The sequence below is a fragment of the Euprymna scolopes genome, chromosome 19 (assembly GCF_053919585.1).
Source record: "Euprymna scolopes isolate OS-2025 chromosome 19, ASM5391958v1, whole genome shotgun sequence".
In the NCBI taxonomy this organism is placed as follows: Eukaryota; Metazoa; Mollusca; class Cephalopoda; order Sepiida; family Sepiolidae; genus Euprymna; species Euprymna scolopes.
The window spans coordinates 14,179,829-14,198,096 of NC_136500.1; the positions used below are offsets into that span (position 1 = coordinate 14,179,829).

An 18,268-nucleotide genomic window follows, 5' to 3' on the forward strand; every position below is an offset into this window, starting at 1 on the left:
GCTTTTCCATCACATCTTCAGCTGTTGTGGTGGTCTCAAGCTGTGTACATAACAGATATTCTTCCTTGATATCACACAAGAAAATATACCTAACAAACACGAGTAGCTGTGCACACGAACTCACATCCGTTGACTCATCCAGTTGTATTGCAAACATACCAGCTGGAGACGATTTGATCTCCTGTATCACTTTTTCCTTTATGTCATCTGACATTTCATTAATTCTCCGCTTCACTGTGTCGTTTGACAAGGAAATTTGTTGAATTTTACGTTCATTTGCATCTCCAAGAACACGCTTGACCATCTTTAAAGTACATGGCTTAATTAAGGTTTCACCAATTGTGTGGGGCTTCTTTTGCTTCGCTATTTCAAGGGCAACCTCGTATGATGCCTCAACTACACTTGAGGTCTGTTGTTGGAAAGCACCAGTTGCATCCAGTTTCTGTTTTCCGAAACTACTTTCATGGCGCCTGAAGAAATCGGGGTCTTTTTCAGCATACTGTGGATGGATGGTCTGCAAATGATGCTTCAACTTACTAGGCCTCATAGAATCGTTCCCCAACACTTTGAAGCACAGTACACACTGAGGTTTCTCGATGCCATCAGCGAGAATTGATGTAAATCCGTAGCTAATGTACTCTTCACTGTACTTCCGCTTCTTAGTAACACTAGTAGCCATCGCAAATCTAGGGAAAATAAAGAAGACAGACCATCAGAACAAACATTAAGTGATAAGACAAAAGAATGATAATGAAGGACAGATAAATAGGACAAGTGATAAAATGACAAACACACAAATATCCACATACATAATACATCCATGGACTCACACATTAAGCACACACACAGTCATACACAAACATGCACAGAGAGAGTAAAGATGATAAACATTCACACTCAACCTAGCAAGCTGAAATGTACTTTCTACAGCAAGAACACACCTCCTTTGACAAGCACTGCCCCAATTGAAATTATGAGAAGAATAGCGAGTCACATCAATATTAGCACTAAAAAAAAAAAAGCAGGAATACCTGAGTAGGGAATGAGCATGAATACAATGATACCAAAAAATAAGAAAATAATAAAGGAAGTGCACAAATATTTCACACACGAAAACAGCGACCGCATTTATAATTGTCGAACAAAATAAGTAAAACAGTATACAGTATGGTTCAGAATCAATTATACCCACATGTTTACGTGCTGATATCCAAGGCCACACTGAGATAATTCGATCACCTCTCTCCCACATACATACACACATACATACATACACACGTACACACACATTCGTAACAATATTATGTAGGTAACAAAATTTTATTGTCAACTTAATCAATTAAAAAAGAAAATTCCACCATGGCCCCCCTAAATTATTGCCATGGCCCCCTTGGGGGCCATGGCCCCCAGGTTGAGAGTCTATGATCTAGACTCTAGATCGACGCGAAATAATTGGTTACCTATATGAATAAGTGGAATTATTTGAAATCCAGGTACTTATATTATAATATTTTTGCATATTCTCTTAGAAAATCATCCTAAATATTAGTTAGACAATAAATAAATAAATTAATTATTTCAAAAACCTGTTTTTTTTTTTTTTTTAATATTTATGTATGTATTATTTATGTACGTTTTTTGTGCAAGACAAAAAATGTCAATTGTTAACTTTTTGGGAAAATTAAACATTTAAAATTTTATTGAAAATAGTAGAAAAAGTTTTACATTATTCTGTTTTCTATATGATAAAATTCAGGGTTTTATCTTTCTGGAAAAAAAAAAGTTACTCAGAAATAATGGATTTTAATAAATGTAATTTCGTTTTAAAAAACAACTTGATTTTGCGGCCACTGTTTACCGATGTATTGGAAAATTCAAAATGGCGCCCGACTGTCTCTTTAACATTGTAAGTTTGGGAAAAGATGTTATAAATAATAAACTAGACAAAATACTATTAAAAAACAACCGAATATATGTCAACTTATGTCACGGTAACATATATTGAGCGAATTTCTAACAGTATTTTGTCTAGTTTATTATTTATAATACCTTTTCCCAAGCTTACCCTCTCCGAGAGAGAGAGAGTCGGGCGCCATTTTGAATTTTCCAATACATGGGTAAACACTGCATGTTTTTCGAGCTGAATAAACATGTTACACTGAATAAAAACACAAAAAATATATCCAGTTAGGAAGAAAAGTAACTTATCTTGCGCGCCCCAACATGACATCCCCCCCTGCCGTCGTTTATGGTCAAAAGTAGTTCAGGGGTAAATACCATGCAAACGGTAAATTTGCCCCAAGTTTGACTATCAGATTCGTTGTCAGCGACCTCAATTACCTATAAAAAAAACAAATTAGAATGGTCGGTGTTATCTGATAGTTAATTTTTCAAGCAGGAAATATTCTGGAAACTTGTATTTGGCGCTGCTGCTGCTAGCGCCCCCCCCCCAGTCGTCCATTTTTTTTTGTTTAGCTTTTTTCCTTGAAAACATTACAAGTTTTCTTCTATTTGACTCCCATGCATGTGAAAAATAATTACGGTAAGTTTTTCTGTTATTATTTGACAATAAAAATTACTTTGCAACTTACCTGCATCATTCATTTTTCTATTTAAAAAAGTAATAATTATTAAAAAAAAAAACAAAAAAAAAACGGTATGTTTTATGGCATTTCAGAACTTCGCAAGGTTACCCGAAACATTCGATATGAAATAAAAAGCACTTAAAAATACTTAAAAATACCAACGAATGATGCAGATAAGTTGGAAAGTAACTTTTATTGATAATGTTACCATTTATTATTCTTTTAATGGCTAATTTCGTGAATTTGACCTTTTTTGAAATGGTTTGGCTTCTGTTTTCTTTGTTTTTTTTAAAAATAATTTTACCACTATATTAATTTTATAGTAATTAAAGAAAATGCTAGAATTAGTTTTTTCAAACAGTTTCGTGTTGAAATATTCTGGAAACTTGTATTTGGCGCTGCTAGCCCCCCCCCCTGTCGGCCATTTATTTTTTCGCGTTTTCTCTCTCTGTAAGCCCCCCACCCCACCCCTCGTCCATTTTCTCCGTCAGATGGCAGCATGTGACGTCATTTTACGGAGAAATCCGAGCGACTGATAAGCCACGCCCAGGCCAGCTCATGCACTAGTACCCTAGTTTTTTGAAAACGTTTTCCTTTTGTTGTCCTTAGTAAAAAATGACCGATATTGCTGGTTCATACTTTTACCAAGTGTTAAACGATCAGGGCATGTCTATATTGCCGATTCAAAGGCCACTATGGTATTCAATACGTCAATACACCTCAACACGTAAATATACATACACATACAAATCTATTTCATGAAATAGGATATATATGCGGTGTTTATTTGATCTATTGATGTTTTTCCCCGAATTCTGTCAAACGAACCTATCAATCTGTAAAGTTAACATTTTCAAATAATTTTATTTAAACTTTGATACATACACCTGTAGTTATTGTTAAAAATACTCTTTCTTTATTTAGTTCTCATGAGAGATCATGTGACAGCAAGTTTTTTTTAGGCTACTACTGTCTCAGTTTGAATAATTAATACAAGGGATTTTTACTTGAGACCAAGTGACATTAAAATCATCATTCTCCACATTTAAGTTGTCATTATTTTGCATGTTATGATCAAGTGACAACAAGCAAACATCATTCTATAATTTGCAGTCAATTATTGTTACTTCAGTTTAAGTGCAAAATCTCCCCACTTAACTAGAGCTCTGAAATAAATTGCTGTTTATTTCAATAATTAAATAACATTTTCAACGACTGGTCATAAAATAATTCTAATAAAAATTATTTGAATTCCTGGAAAAAAAGGCATTTCATCTTAAATCGTACATGTTATTTCAGAACAATTTAAAAACTACTTTAAAATTAGAGATCAAGCAAGAGGAAGTCTTTAAACTTTTACTGTCTCAATTTTAATTTTAATACAAGGGAGATAACTTAGTTAAATTAATTCAGAGTTATTGAACTTGAACTTCACATGTTACATTATCTGTAATCATTTTTTACTTGAGATCGAGTGACATTAAAATCATCATTCTCCATATTTCAGTTGTTTGGAATTATTTATGCAGCATATTTGATCAAGTGGAAACAGCTCAACATCGTCCTATAATTTGCAGTCAAGTTTTGTTACGCCATTTTAAGTGACAAGTCTCCCCACTGTTATGAGTTGTGAAATAAATTATTAACTGAAAGCTGATTATTTCAATAATATTTTAATAATGAAATAAAGATGGTCGCTATTCAAACCAATCACTGTTTGGCGTTCGATCGAATTGCATCTCTCTTCACTACAAACTGTTTATATCTCAATATAACATTTATTTTTCACCGTCTGATTATAACTTAACTAAATAATATCTCATACTTATAACGTATGTCACACCGTTCACAAATGACATCATGAATCTATAATTGTCGCACGATGAAACTCGCGCATACATCGACTGAAGTAAAAACTTGTATACAATTATCCGCTAGTATTTTTTAATTCCATAGTTATATATGACTTTTAAATATTTTAAGCGAAATTCACTTTAACAACCCCGTCACACGCATCCTTTCCAGTTTTTATTTTTTCTATTAAAGCCCGAACTTAGGGTTAGTGGTAGATTAAAAATATGGAATTATGTGTTTTTATCACTTATAACATCGTCTTTTTTCTTTTTTTTTTTTTTTTTACTAAAGTTTCATTAGAAATATTAATTATACAATAGATTGTTACGATTACATTTTTAATTACCGGTAAAAACTAATTTCGCATAAATATTCTTTTGAGAAATAAAAAAACAAAACAAAACGCTTTTTTATTATCACGACTGGCTAACGCATAATAAATAACTACAAATAATATAATTAATTGCTGTCACTTGATCTAAAATACAAAGTAAATAAAGCTAATGGAATAATATGGACAAAGATGGAATACAAGACTTGTAAGCATTTAAACAGTTAAATAGGTCGTTTTTGGCTTTTGAAATACTTGGCAAATTCGCAAATATTACAAGATTTCAAGTATTTATATATTTTATAGAGATTAAAACATTACCTTAATCTTAGTCATGATGGTCTTATGACGATTTAATGACTAAACGATTCAACCTTCAAAATCCTATTTATATAATATTCTGCTTGTTCCTTTCTTAATTAATGGAAAAGGCCAAATAACTTTTAGAGGTTAAAATGTAAAAAAAAAAAAAGAAGCCAAATTCATTAATTCTCGCTTATAAAAAGACCATCTGGCAACTCGGAACAAGAATATATGACTGGCCACAGTTTGATGTAGCCTCGTTTTCACATATTATTATAATAATATATGATCATTGTTGTAATGGTGTGAGAAAAGAACGCGTAGTAATTTCGAAGTGCATGGTTTTTAACCCCCTCCTCCCTCCGCAAAAAAAGTGAATGAAATTTTACATAATAAATGAACATTCAAATTAAGCAGGGCAAAGTAAATTAAAGTTTGTCTCTTACAATGTGACTTCATTATTAGTATTGAACTATGCAGCACAATATTACTTTCAGAGCATTTATTGGTATTTATTAATTTATCTCATTTGGGTTCTTCTTTATTTTAAATATAATGGACACTATTTCCATAGAAATATTAATAAACTCATATTTGCTGCATGTTATTGGATTTTCAGTCTAAAATATTTTTTGCACTATCCAGAAAAATATCAATTTTATCAAAACATAATTGTTGATTAAATACATTTCATAGCAACCATTTTTTTCGAATTTCGGAAAACTCGTCCCCTTTTACTAAGTAGGAAAACTTATTGAATAAACATCGATTTAAAACACATTTTAAAACCGTTCTTGAAGAAGGTATTGTCTTTAAAAGAGAATACACATCCCATAATATTTAAAAAAAATATTTTTACTTGTTTATTGTTGTTTTAAAAAAATGAAATTAATTTTTCTAAGTTTTCGTTTTCTACCTAACTTTGAAAGTTTTTGGTCTTTCAACTTATTTTAAAGAGTTTATTTAGTTTAAAAAAAAAAGTAATGTCGGGTGTTACTTATGAACAATAATGCCCGACAGAAGAGGATCACGTCTTAGGAGGATAATTGCTAAAAAATAGCAAATTAAAGAAAATATTAAGGTAGATATAGTGTTAAAACGAGCACCACCCCCCAATAAAAAAAAAAAAAGAAATTTGTATATTTTTAGGTAATAATGCACAACCCATAATATTTTAAAAAATATTTTTACATGTTTATTGTTTAAAAAAAATTTAATTGATTTTTTTTAGTTTTCGTTTTTTACCTAGCTTTGTAAGTTTTTGGTGTTTAAACTTATTTTAAAGAGTTTATTTAGTTAAAAAGAAATAACAAGTCATGTCGCACTCACTCGACATTACTTAGTAAATAATTTTTAACAAAAAAATGTCCGAAAATTAAAGAAAATACTGAGGTAGATGGAGTTTTAAAACGATCCTCACCCACCCCCAAAAGAATATAAATATGTATATTTTTAAGTACTGCACAAGTGCACAAGTGACCCCGAAATGACTTTCAAACGATACCCCCTCCTCCCCATGTTAAGAATTGCTTTCGAAATAATAACGTTATTATTTCAACGCCGTACCAAAATAAGACCGTGTTTTCTTTTTTTGTTATTTTGTAATAACACAAGAATTATTTAACTGAATTAATTCTTCTAAATAAAATAATTGCTTACTTTGATAATACGTGTTTTCTTTATTTTTGTTTCTTAATGACACAAAAAGTGTTAAAACTAGAGTATTTTTTTAAATAAATATTTGGTTTCGTTTTTCGTATCTTATTTTTTTTTTTAAACAAGAGTTAAAAATAATTTTTAAAAATATTATGGGGGTGCATAGTCTCTTTTAGAAACAATATCTCCTTCAAGAACGATAATAAAATGTGTTTTCAATCGATATTTATTCAATAAGGGATCATTTTTCTTACCTAGCAAAAAGGGGGGATTTTTCCGGGTACGGGCTTTCCGGAGACAAGTTTTCCCGGGACGAGTTTTTCGGGCACCATTTTTTACACATCCCCAAATTCTATATCAATCTGTAAAGTAAATAACATTTGTAAATAATTCATGTTATTCTGTAGTATTTTATCTAATATCTATTTTTACTTATCTTTTATGTAATTCTTATTGAATACGGAAATCTAAAATGAAGAGATTTTTTTAGCGCAAGAAGCTTTGATAATATTTTTTTTTATCCTTTTTATTCAATAAGTTCGTCTATAATTAATGCTTTTATGTTTATTTCTGTTTATTTGTCGAGCTTTCAACTAACTTTATTCATAAATTATAAATGAAAAAGATTTTATTTCAACGGAAAAGAAAACTTTAATATACACACAAAATTATTCTTTCGTACTCTTTTTTCACAACTCTAATATAGTCATAATATTGTCTGTTTTATAATCTGGGAAATAACTTAGTTAAATAATTTTGGAGTTATCGAACTTTTATTGCAAGTAAAGATTCATTTATTTTTATTTAAGATAAAGTGATATTCAAGTCATCATTCTCCACATTTCAGTTGTTCGTAATTATCCTGTATATTAGATCAAGTAACAACAAGCCAACATTTTTGTTACTTCAGTACAAGTGTTCGAGTCGAACTCTAAATATTTTTATTGATTGAAAGTTGATTTTATTTTAATAATTAAATAACATTAGAAACATATTTCCAACGATTTATATCTCGCCATAAAATAATTTACTGTAAAAACGATAATTGGCAATTTATATTTGTTTGTATTACAAATAATAAAATAAAACTTTTTTTTTATTATTTAAATGTCTTTTTTTTGGGTGGGATAATATATTTTAAATAGTTTATTTACAATTTCTTCTATAATTGGAATATTTTTATTTTCTTGCTTTAAAACTCTTTTTACACAGTTTATATTAAAATATTTTTAAAATTATTTGATCTTTCTTATTAGTATAATAGTTTTCTAATGAACAGAAACATAAAATTTGAATTTAGTAAACATAATAATTACGTATATAAATAGAGAATATTTGCGAATGAATCTCAGGACAAAAATGATAAGGTTCGTTTGTTGGATTGTACGGCTAATCAACCCTTTGAGTCATTTTATGCAGATTATCTTTGGATTTAGAGAGTTATTAATTCATGCTCTAGCTGACATTCGAGTGATATGTTCTTTTTAAAGTTTTGATAAGATTCTTTTAACGGTATGGTTCTGTTGTTTTGTTTTACGGTACATCAACATTTTTTGTAGGTATTTATAATAATTACTTTAAATTGCAGTTTATTACTAATCTATTCAATCTAATGCTCGGTGAAACCTCATAGGAAATATTCAATAAATTTAATAATAAATAATGGTGTGTATTACTGTACACAGATTCGAAAAAGTTGTCAAAAAACAAATATATAACAAATAAATGTTATCAAAGCAAGATAAGCTACTTTTCTACCTAACTGGATATGTTTTTGATGTCTTTATTTAATGTAATATGTTAATTCAGCTCGAAAAACACAGTGTTTACCGATGTATTGGAAAATTAAAATGGCACCCGACTTTCTCATTGAATGATACGGTATGTCTGGGAAAGGGAGTTAAAATTATAAAAGCAGACAAAATACTGTTAGAAACTAGCTCAATATATGTTATTCGGTGGATTTTTAATATTATTTTGTCTTGGGCGCCATTTGCCTTTGATAACATTTATTTGTTTTTTTTTTTATTTTACAACTTTTTCGGATATAAATTGCCTAAAAACAAGTGATGTCGAAAAATGTCGTTTCACTTATAAACGCACCTAAAGAGGAAAATCACATTGAAAAAAAGTCAATGACAGAATATTGAAAACTTATAAAACATAAAAATCGCGTTAAATTACAAGAGTAAGAAAAAACTTTCATAATAAATTTGTGGCCCTGAAAAGGGCCGTTTGAATACGAAGAGAGATAATAAATTTAAGCTCTCTCGCCTCGGATACGACGAGCCAATTGGATGTCCTTCGGCATGATGGTGACACGTTTGGCGTGGATGGCACACAAGTTGGTGTCTTCGAAAAGACCAACCAAGTAAGCTTCACTGGCCTCCTGAAGAGCCATCACAGAAGAACTCTGGAAACGGAGATCGGTCTTGAAGTCTTGGGCGATTTCACGAACCAAACGTTGGAAGGGAAGTTTCCTGATGAGAAGCTCAGTGGATTTTTGATAACGTCTGATCTCACGGAGAGCTACAGTACCGGGCCTGTAACGATGGGGTTTCTTCACTCCACCAGTGGCTGGAGCACTTTTACGCGCCGCTTTGGTAGCCAACTGTTTACGAGGAGCTTTTCCTCCGGTGGATTTACGAGCGGTCTGCTTAGTACGGGCCATTACGACGAACTTATTATTCAAATGATTTCCAAATGAATTTTACGCACGAGCCGACGACCGTTACAGCTTTTATATGAGCTGTTATCAGCTGCTGCTGCTACTTTCTGAAGTGCTCGTTCAGTTTTCCTTTGTTCGGTGCTCGCAAAATGTTCAAATATTTCCCTTTATTCTCATTGGTGATAAAGCATCACGTGGGGTGCTTTCAACTAGGTCCGCCGGATTTTGTGCGGAGACCTATATATAGTGAATTTGATTTGTTGTCCGCCGTACATTAGTATTTTCATACTACTACTACTTCAATTGACAACAAGATGTCTGGTCGCGGAAAGGGAGGAAAAGGTTTAGGAAAAGGAGGCGCTAAGCGTCATCGTAAAGTACTTCGTGATAACATCCAGGGTATCACGAAACCCGCTATCCGTCGTCTTGCCCGTCGAGGTGGTGTGAAACGTATCTCTGGTCTGATCTACGAAGAAACTCGTGGTGTCCTGAAAGTTTTCCTTGAAAATGTCATCCGTGATGCCGTCACGTACACCGAGCACGCCAAGAGGAAGACTGTCACGGCCATGGATGTCGTCTACGCTCTGAAGAGACAAGGAAGAACCCTTTACGGATTCGGAGGTTAAACCATTATTTGACCCAAGACAAAACGAACCAAACGGCCCTTTTCAGGGCCACCAACTTTTTCCGAAAAGTATTTTTCCAAATCTAACTTTTATGCGTTTATCTTTTCATAACGTCTAATTTGATGGGGTTTTTTAAAACCCTTTTTTCATTATTCTGTATAATTCGCTTTTTTATTTTTTTTTCATTGCAGACATGAATAATTAGCTATTCTGGTTAAAAACTTCAGACTTAAAAATAATTTTCCAATTATAACAAAAGTATTAATCCCCATGTACTAACTTTCAATATTTATAATTCTGTCTTAAGCAAATATGGTATCCAGGTTTTGAAATTATTTATATCACTATAAAAGAAAAAAAATCCTATAATTTTAAATAACATTGTTTTTAGGCAAGAATTTTAGTTAAATTATCGGGGGAAATATTCAAAATAAAGTGGGGAAATTTTATCAGTTCTCAAAGATAATGACTGGAATTTAAAAAAAAGAAAGTGATGATAATAAAATTGCATATATTTCTTCTTTATATCTAATCGATTCATGTTTTTTGATCATCGTTGGTGTCTTAATCAGGTGGTAATTCAATTAAGTAAATTCATTTTTCACTAAAAGCATATTTAGGTGGTTATATTGATGGGGTTTGACTCACGTGACAAGTGAATTCTACAGATTTCATTTTAATAAACACTTACAAAACCAAATGTTCTCTATTATAACTGCCCAACTCATAATAATTCCGAGTAGCAATATTATTTTAATAAACATTTCAGTTTATTTGATAAATAAATGTTTGGAAAAAACAATTGAACAGTAGTGATAGAAATCCATCCATTAGATGCAGCCATCTTGTTTTCGCTCCAACTTATCAACAAGGCAATACTTATGTTTTAAATACAGATACTTTAAAATAAGTTACAACATCAAAATCCTATTCATAAACAGTAAAACTTATAAAAAGTCGATAAAAATTCATGATCGTTTAGTTACTATGGCAACTAAAACATGTCCTTTGCTAATGCGTAGGGAGAAGTTAGTGTTTTTTATGGTGTTCGGCAGGGAACTCAAATCGCGACCAGTACCAACCAATTGATTAAAGTGGTTTAATCGCAAAAAAGTTCGTGAACAAATAACAGCGTTGCAAATAATTTAGTTTTGAGACAAACTACGAAAATAAATACCACACTGTTTTTAAGCAATATTATAAATATTTGAAGCGGGAATCAATTTTTTATTTTTTTTTCACTAGAAATAACAAAACGGAAACGTGGTAAAAAAAAACAAAAAACAAAAAAAAAAAAACAATGATAAATCAAATAAATATTATCAAAGACAAGATAAGTTATTAGAGGTTGTTTGTACACATAGATTCGAAAAAGTTGTCAAAAAACAAATACATAACAAATAAATGTTATCAAAGGCGAGATAAGTTACTTTTCTACCTAAGTGGCTAGTTTTCTAATGTTTTTATTTAATGTAACATGTTTATTCAGCTCGAGAAACATAGTGTTTACCGATGTATTGGAAAATTGCAAATGGCGCCCGACTCTCTCTCTCTCTCTTTTACGCGATAAGTTTGGGAAAAGGAATTAAAAAAAAAAACTACACAAAATACGGTTAGAAACTCGCTCAATATGTGTTAACGTGACATAGGCTGGCATATTTTTGGTGGGTTTATAACAGTATTTTGTATATTATTTTATTTTCAACTCTTTTTCCTAAACTTACCGTGTCAAAGAGAGTCAAGCGCCATTTTTAATTTTCCAATACATCGGTAACCACTATGTTTTACGAGCCGAATAAACATGTTACATTAAATAAACACGCTAGAAAATTATCCACTTCTTGCCTTTGATAACATTTATTTGTTATATATTTGTTTTTTAATCGAATCTATGTGTACAGTAAAACTTTGTTATTCTTCTACCTATTTTGATTGTGGCTTAATTTATTTTGAAGCGATTAAAAATTTCGGAAAAAGTGTTCAATGTTACGGGAGAACTAGAAAAGAAAAATGGCCGAAACGAGAGTGTCATATCTTTTGAAGTCTGTATAATTGCTCAGTAGTGAATTCAACAAAATACTGATAGAAACCCACCCAATAAATTTCACGTTAACATTTATTTGTAATCTAGTTTTTTGAAAACGTTTTCCTTTTGTTGTCTTTAGTAAAAAAATGACCGATATTGCTGGTTCATACTTTTACCAAGTGTTAGTCAGTAAACGATCAGGGCATGTCTATATTGACGATTCAAAGGCCACGATGGTATCCAATAGGTCAATCACACACCTCAACACGTAAATATACATACACATACAAACCTATTTCATGAAATAGGATATATATGCGGTGTTTATTTGATCTATTGATGTTTTTCCCCGAATTCTGTCAAACGAACGTATCAATCTGTAAAGTTAACATTTTCAAATAATTTTATTTAAACTTTGATACATACACCTGTAGTTATTGTTAAAAAATACTCTTTTTTTATTTAGTTCTCATGAGATCATGTGACAGCAAGTTTTTTTAGGCTACTACTATCTCAGTTTGAATAATTAATACAAGGGAGATCGGACTTCACATGTAATAATTTTTACTTGAGACCAAGTGACATTAAAATCATCATTCTCCACATTTTAGTTGTCATTATTTTGCATGTTATGATCAAGTGGCAACAAGCAAACATCATTCTATAATTTGCAGTCAATTATTGTTACTTCAGTTTGAGTACAAAATCTCCCCACTGACTAGAGCTCTGAAATAAATTGCTGTTTATTTCAATAATTAAATAACATTTTCAACGACTGGTCAGAAAATAATTTATTCTAATAAAAATGATTTGAATTTCTGGAAAAGGAGATCAAGCGAGGGGAAGTCTTCTTTAAACTTTTACTGTCTCAATTTTAATTTTAATACAAGGGAGATAACTTAGTTAAATTAATTCAGAGTTATTGAACTTGAACTTTACATGTTACATTTTCTGTAATCATTTTTTACTTGAGATCGTGTGACATTAAAATCATCATTCTCCATATTTCAGTTGTTTGGAATTATTTATGCAGCATATTTGATCAAGTGAAACAACACAATATCGTCCTAAAATTTGCAGTCAAGTTTTGTTACGCCATTTTAAGTGACAAGTCTCCCCACTGTCCTGAGTTGTGAAATAAATTATTAACTGAAAGCTGATTATTTCAATAATATTTTAATAATGAAATAAAGATGGTCGCTATTCAAACCAATCACTGTTTGGCGTTCGATCGAATCGCATCTCTCTTCACTACAAACTGTTTATATCTCAATATAACATTTATTTTTCACCGTCTGATTCTAACTTAACTAAATAATATCTCATACTTATAACGTATGTCACAGTCACACCGTTCACAAATGACTTCATGAATCTGTAATTGTCGCATGATGAAACTCGCGCATACATCGACTGAAGTAAAAACTTGACTTGTATACAATTATCCGCTAGTATTTTTTTTTAATTCCATAGTTATATATGACTTTTAAATATTTTAAGCGAAATTCACTTTAACAAACCCGTCACACGCATCCTTTCCAGATTTTATTTTTCTATTAAAACCCGAACTTAGTGGTAGATTAAAAGTATGGAATTATGTGTTTTTATCACTTATAACATCGTCTTTTTTTTTTTTTTTTTTTTTTACTAAAGTTTCATCAGAAATATTAATTATACAATAGATTGTTACGATTACATTTTGAAGTACCGGTAAAAACTAATTTCGCATAAATATTCTTTTGAGAAAAAAACAAAACAAAAAAAAACGCTTTTTTATTATCACGACTGGCTAACGCATAATAAATAACTACAAATAATATAATTAATTGCTGTCACTTGATCTAAAATACAAAGTAAATAAAGCTAATGGAATAATATGGACAAAGATGGAATACAAGACTTGTAAGCATTTAAACAGTTAAATAGGTCGTTTTTTGGCTTTTGAAATACTTGACAAATTCGCAAATATTACAAGATTTCAAGTATTTATATATTTTATAGAGATTAAAACATTACCTTAATCTTAATGGCTTAAATAATGGTTTTATGACGATTTTATTCAACCAATGATTTAATGACTAAACGATTCAATCTTCAAAATCCTATTTATATAATATTCTGCTTGTTCCTTTCTTAATTAATGGAAAAGGCCAAATAACTTTTAGAGGTTAAAATGTAAAAAAAAAAAAAGCCAAATTCATTAATTCTCGCTTATAAAAAAAACCATCTGGCAACTCGGAAAAGAATATATGACTGGCCACAGTTTGATGTAGCATCGTTTTCACATATTATTATAATAATATATGATTATTGTTGTAATGGTGTGAGAAAAGAACGCGTAGTAATTTCGAAGTGAATGGTTTTTAACCCATTCCTCCCTCCACAAAAAAAAGTGAATGAAATTTTACATAGTAAAGGAGCATTCAAATGAAGCAGGGCAAAGTAAATTAAAGTTTGTCTCTTACAATGTGACTTCATTATTAGTATTGAACTATGTAGCACAATATTACTTTCAGAGCATTTATTGGTACTTATTAATTTCTCATTTGGGTTCTTCTTTATTTTAAATATAATGGACACTATTTCCATAGAAATATTAATAAACTCATATTTGCTGCATGTTATTGGATTTTCAGTCTAAAATATTTTTTGCACTATCCAGAAAAATATCAATTTTATCAAAACATAATTGTTGATTAAATACATTTCATAGCAACCATTTTTTTCGAATTTCGGAAAACTCGCCCCCTTTTGCTAAGTAGGAAAACTGGTCCCTTATTGAATAAACAGATTTAAAACACATTTTATAACCGTTCTTGAAGAAGATATTGTCTTTAAAAGAGAATACACATCCCATAATATTTTAAAAAAATATTTTTACTTGTTTATTGTTGTTTTAAAAAAATGAAATTAATTTTTCTAAGTTTTCGTTTTCTACCTAGCTTTGAAAGTTTTTGGTCTTTCAACTTATTTTAAAGAGTTTATTTAGTCTAAAAAAAAAAAAAGTAATGTCGGGTGTTACTTATGAACAATAATGCCCGACAGAAGAGGATCACGTCTTAGGGGGATAATTGCTCAAAAATAGCAAATTAAAAAAAATATTAAGGTAGATATAGTGTTAAAACGAGCCCCCCCCCAATAAAAAAAAAAGAAATTTGTATATTTTTAGGTAATAATGCACAACCCATAATATTTTAAAAAATATTTTTACATGTTTATTGTTTTAAAAAAAATTTAATTGATTTTATTTAGTTTTCGTTTTCTACCTAGCTTTGTAAGTTTTTGGTGTTTAAACTTATTTTAAAGAGTTTATTTAGTTAAAAAGAAATAACAAGTAATGTCGCACTCACTCGACATTACTTAGTAAATAATTTTTAACAAAAAAATGTCTGAAAATTAAAGAAAATACTGAGGTAGATGTAGTTTTAAAACGAGCCTCCCCCACCCACAAAAGAATATAAATATGTATATTTTTAAGTACTGCACAAGTGACCCCGAAATGACTTTCAAACGATACCCCCTCCTCCCCATGTTAAGAATTGCTTTCGAAATAATAACGTTATTATTTCAACGCCGTACCAAAATAAGACCGTGTTTTCTTTTTTTGTTATTTTGTAATAACACAAGAATTATTTAACTGAATTAATTCTTCTAAATAAAATAATTGCTTACTTTGATAATACGTGTTTTCTTTATTTTTGTTTCTTAATGACACAAAAAGTGTTAAAACTAGAGTATTTTTTAAAATAAATATTTGGTTTCGTTTTTCGTATCTTATTTTTTTTTTTTAAGCAAGAGTTAAAAATAATTTTTAAAAATATTATGGGGGTGCATAGTCTCTTTTAGAAACAATATCTCCTTCAAGAACGATAATAAAATGTGTTTTCAATCGATATTTATTCAATAAGGGATCATTTTTCTTACCTAGCAAAAAGGGGGATTTTTCCGGGCACGGGCTTTTTCCCGGGACGAGTTTTTCGGGCACCATTTTTTACACATCCCCAAATTCTATATCAATCTGTAAAGTAAATAACATTTGTAAATAATTCATGTTATTCTGTAGTATTTTATCTAATATCTATTTTTACTTATCTTTTATGTAATTCTTATTGAATACGGAAATCTAAAATGAAGAGATTTTTTTTAGCGCAAGAAGCTTTCATATGTATCTAATATTTTTTTTTAAATCCTTTTAATTCAATAAGTTCGTCTACAATTAATGCTTTTATGTTTATTTCTGTTTATTTGTCGAGCTTTCAACTAACTTTACTCATAAATTATAAATGAAAAAGATTTTATTTCAACGGAAAAGAAAACTTTAATATACACACAAAATTATTCTCTCGTACTCTTTTCACAACAACTGTAATATAGTCATAATATTGTCTGTTTTATAATCTGGGAAATATAAGGGAAATAACTTAGTTAAATAATTTTGGAGTTATCGAACTTTTATTGCAAGTAAAGATTAATTTATTTTTATTTAAGATAAAGTGATATTCAAGTCATCATTCTCCACATTTAGGTTGTTCGTAATTATCCTGTATATTAGATCAAGTAACAACAAGCCAACATTTTTGTTACTTCAGTACAAGTGTTCGAGTCGAACTCTAAATATTTTTATTGATTGAAAGCTGATTTTATTTTAATAAATAACATTAGAAACATATTTCCAACGATATATATCTCGCCATAAAATAATTTACTGTAAAAACGATAATTGGCAATTTATATTTGGTTGTATTACAAATAATAAAATAAAACTTTTTTATTATTTAAATGTCTTTTTTTGGATGGGATAATATATTTTAAATAGTTTATTTACAATTTCTTCTATAATTGGAATATTTTTATTTTCTTGCTTGAAAACTCTTTACAGTTTATATTAAAATATTTTTAAAATACTTTATTTTATCTTTCTTATTAGTATAATAGTTTTCTTATGAACAGAAACATAAAATTTGAACTTAGTAAACATAGTATATAAATAGAATATTTGCGAATGAATCTCAGTGGACAAAAATGATGAGGTTCGTTTGTTGGATTGTACGGCAGATCAACCCTTTGTCATTTTATGCAGATTATCTTTGGATTTAGAGTTATTAATTCATGCTGTTGCTGACATACGAGTGATATGTTCTTTTTAAAGTTTTGATAAGATTCTTTTAACGGTATGGTTTTTTTTGTTTTGTTTTACGGTACATCAACATTTTTTGCAACTATTCATAATAATTACTTTAAATTGCAGTTTATTACTAATCTATTCAATCTAATGCTCGGTGAAACCTCATAGAAAATATTGAATAAATTTAATAAATAATGGTTTGTATTACTATACACAGATTCGAAAATGTCAAACAAATATATAACAAATAAATGTTATCAAAGAAAGATAAGCTACTTTTCTACCTAACTGGATATGTTTTTAGTGTCTTTATTTAATGTAATACAGGCACCGCCAAAATTGGGGGGGGGGGGGGCAGGTCAGTACTTTTTGACGGACCGTCTTTTTAAAAATCTACCAAAAATCAGGTAATTATCCGATCAATACGAAATTTTCAGCGATTATTAGAAGAATGAACTTTATAACAGTGTACTTATTTTTCATAAACGATATTTATATATATATATTTTTTTTTTTTTTTGCTTACAACCCCCCCCCCCCCTTGTTTTGAAGTGGGAACAAATATGCTTAAAATAATCATCTGAAACTGAACAAAACATTGTGTTATTGTAAGGGACAGAATTATAGATTAAAAAAAAAAAAAAAAAAATTGTTTGCATACCTTATTTTGACGTCTGAATATCAGAACTTCGATTGTGTTTAATTATCCCGCTTTTGAGTTTTGAAGTGTGAAATTCGGTGAATATGTTAAGTAAAATAATTAATTTAAGTTAAGCAAAACAAAAAAAAATTTTTTTTAATATTTATACGAAAAAAGCCATTTTAAAATTTTTGATAAATAAATTAATTTTTTTTAACGAGCCGAATAATGCATGACCATTATTAAACAGGGCATGCTTTGAATCGATACAAAAAAAAAACATTCGATAAATATTGTGCCCTTTGTGTTAAAAATAGCATCATTTTTTTCGATCCCGTTTGAAAACGTTTGCCGCCTTTCGACTACGGTGGACCAAACGCGCTGAAATAATTTTTTTTATTCTGCTTTAAATTGCCCCCAACCCCATTTTGGGGAGCCTAGCCCCCACACACAT

General features: G+C 29.9%; 2 protein-coding genes across 2 annotated transcripts; one reads left to right on the plus strand and one right to left on the minus strand.

The window, feature by feature from the left end:
* Positions 1-8,958: 8,958 nt before the first annotated feature.
* LOC145240108 (histone H3) lies at positions 8,959-9,516 on the minus strand. The gene has a single exon (XM_080103725.1). The coding sequence runs from the start codon at positions 9,398-9,400 to the stop codon at positions 8,990-8,992; it is 411 nt and encodes a 136-aa protein (XP_079959851.1). The 5' UTR covers positions 9,401-9,516; the 3' UTR covers positions 8,959-8,989.
* Positions 9,517-9,700: 184 nt separating this feature from the next.
* Positions 9,701-11,089, plus strand: LOC145240109 (histone H4). Its single transcript, XM_080103726.1, has one exon. The coding sequence runs from the start codon at positions 9,712-9,714 to the stop codon at positions 10,021-10,023; it is 312 nt and encodes a 103-aa protein (XP_079959852.1). The 5' UTR covers positions 9,701-9,711; the 3' UTR covers positions 10,024-11,089.
* The last annotated feature ends 7,179 nt before the right edge of the window (positions 11,090-18,268 follow it).

Bases quoted from the DNA above. Each gene is read 5' to 3' on its own strand.
- LOC145240108 (XM_080103725.1), bottom strand. From the start codon at position 9,400: ATGGCCCGTACTAAGCAGACCGCTCGTAAATCCACCGGAGGAAAAGCT.
- LOC145240109 (XM_080103726.1), top strand. From the start codon at position 9,712: ATGTCTGGTCGCGGAAAGGGAGGAAAAGGTTTAGGAAAAGGAGGCGCT.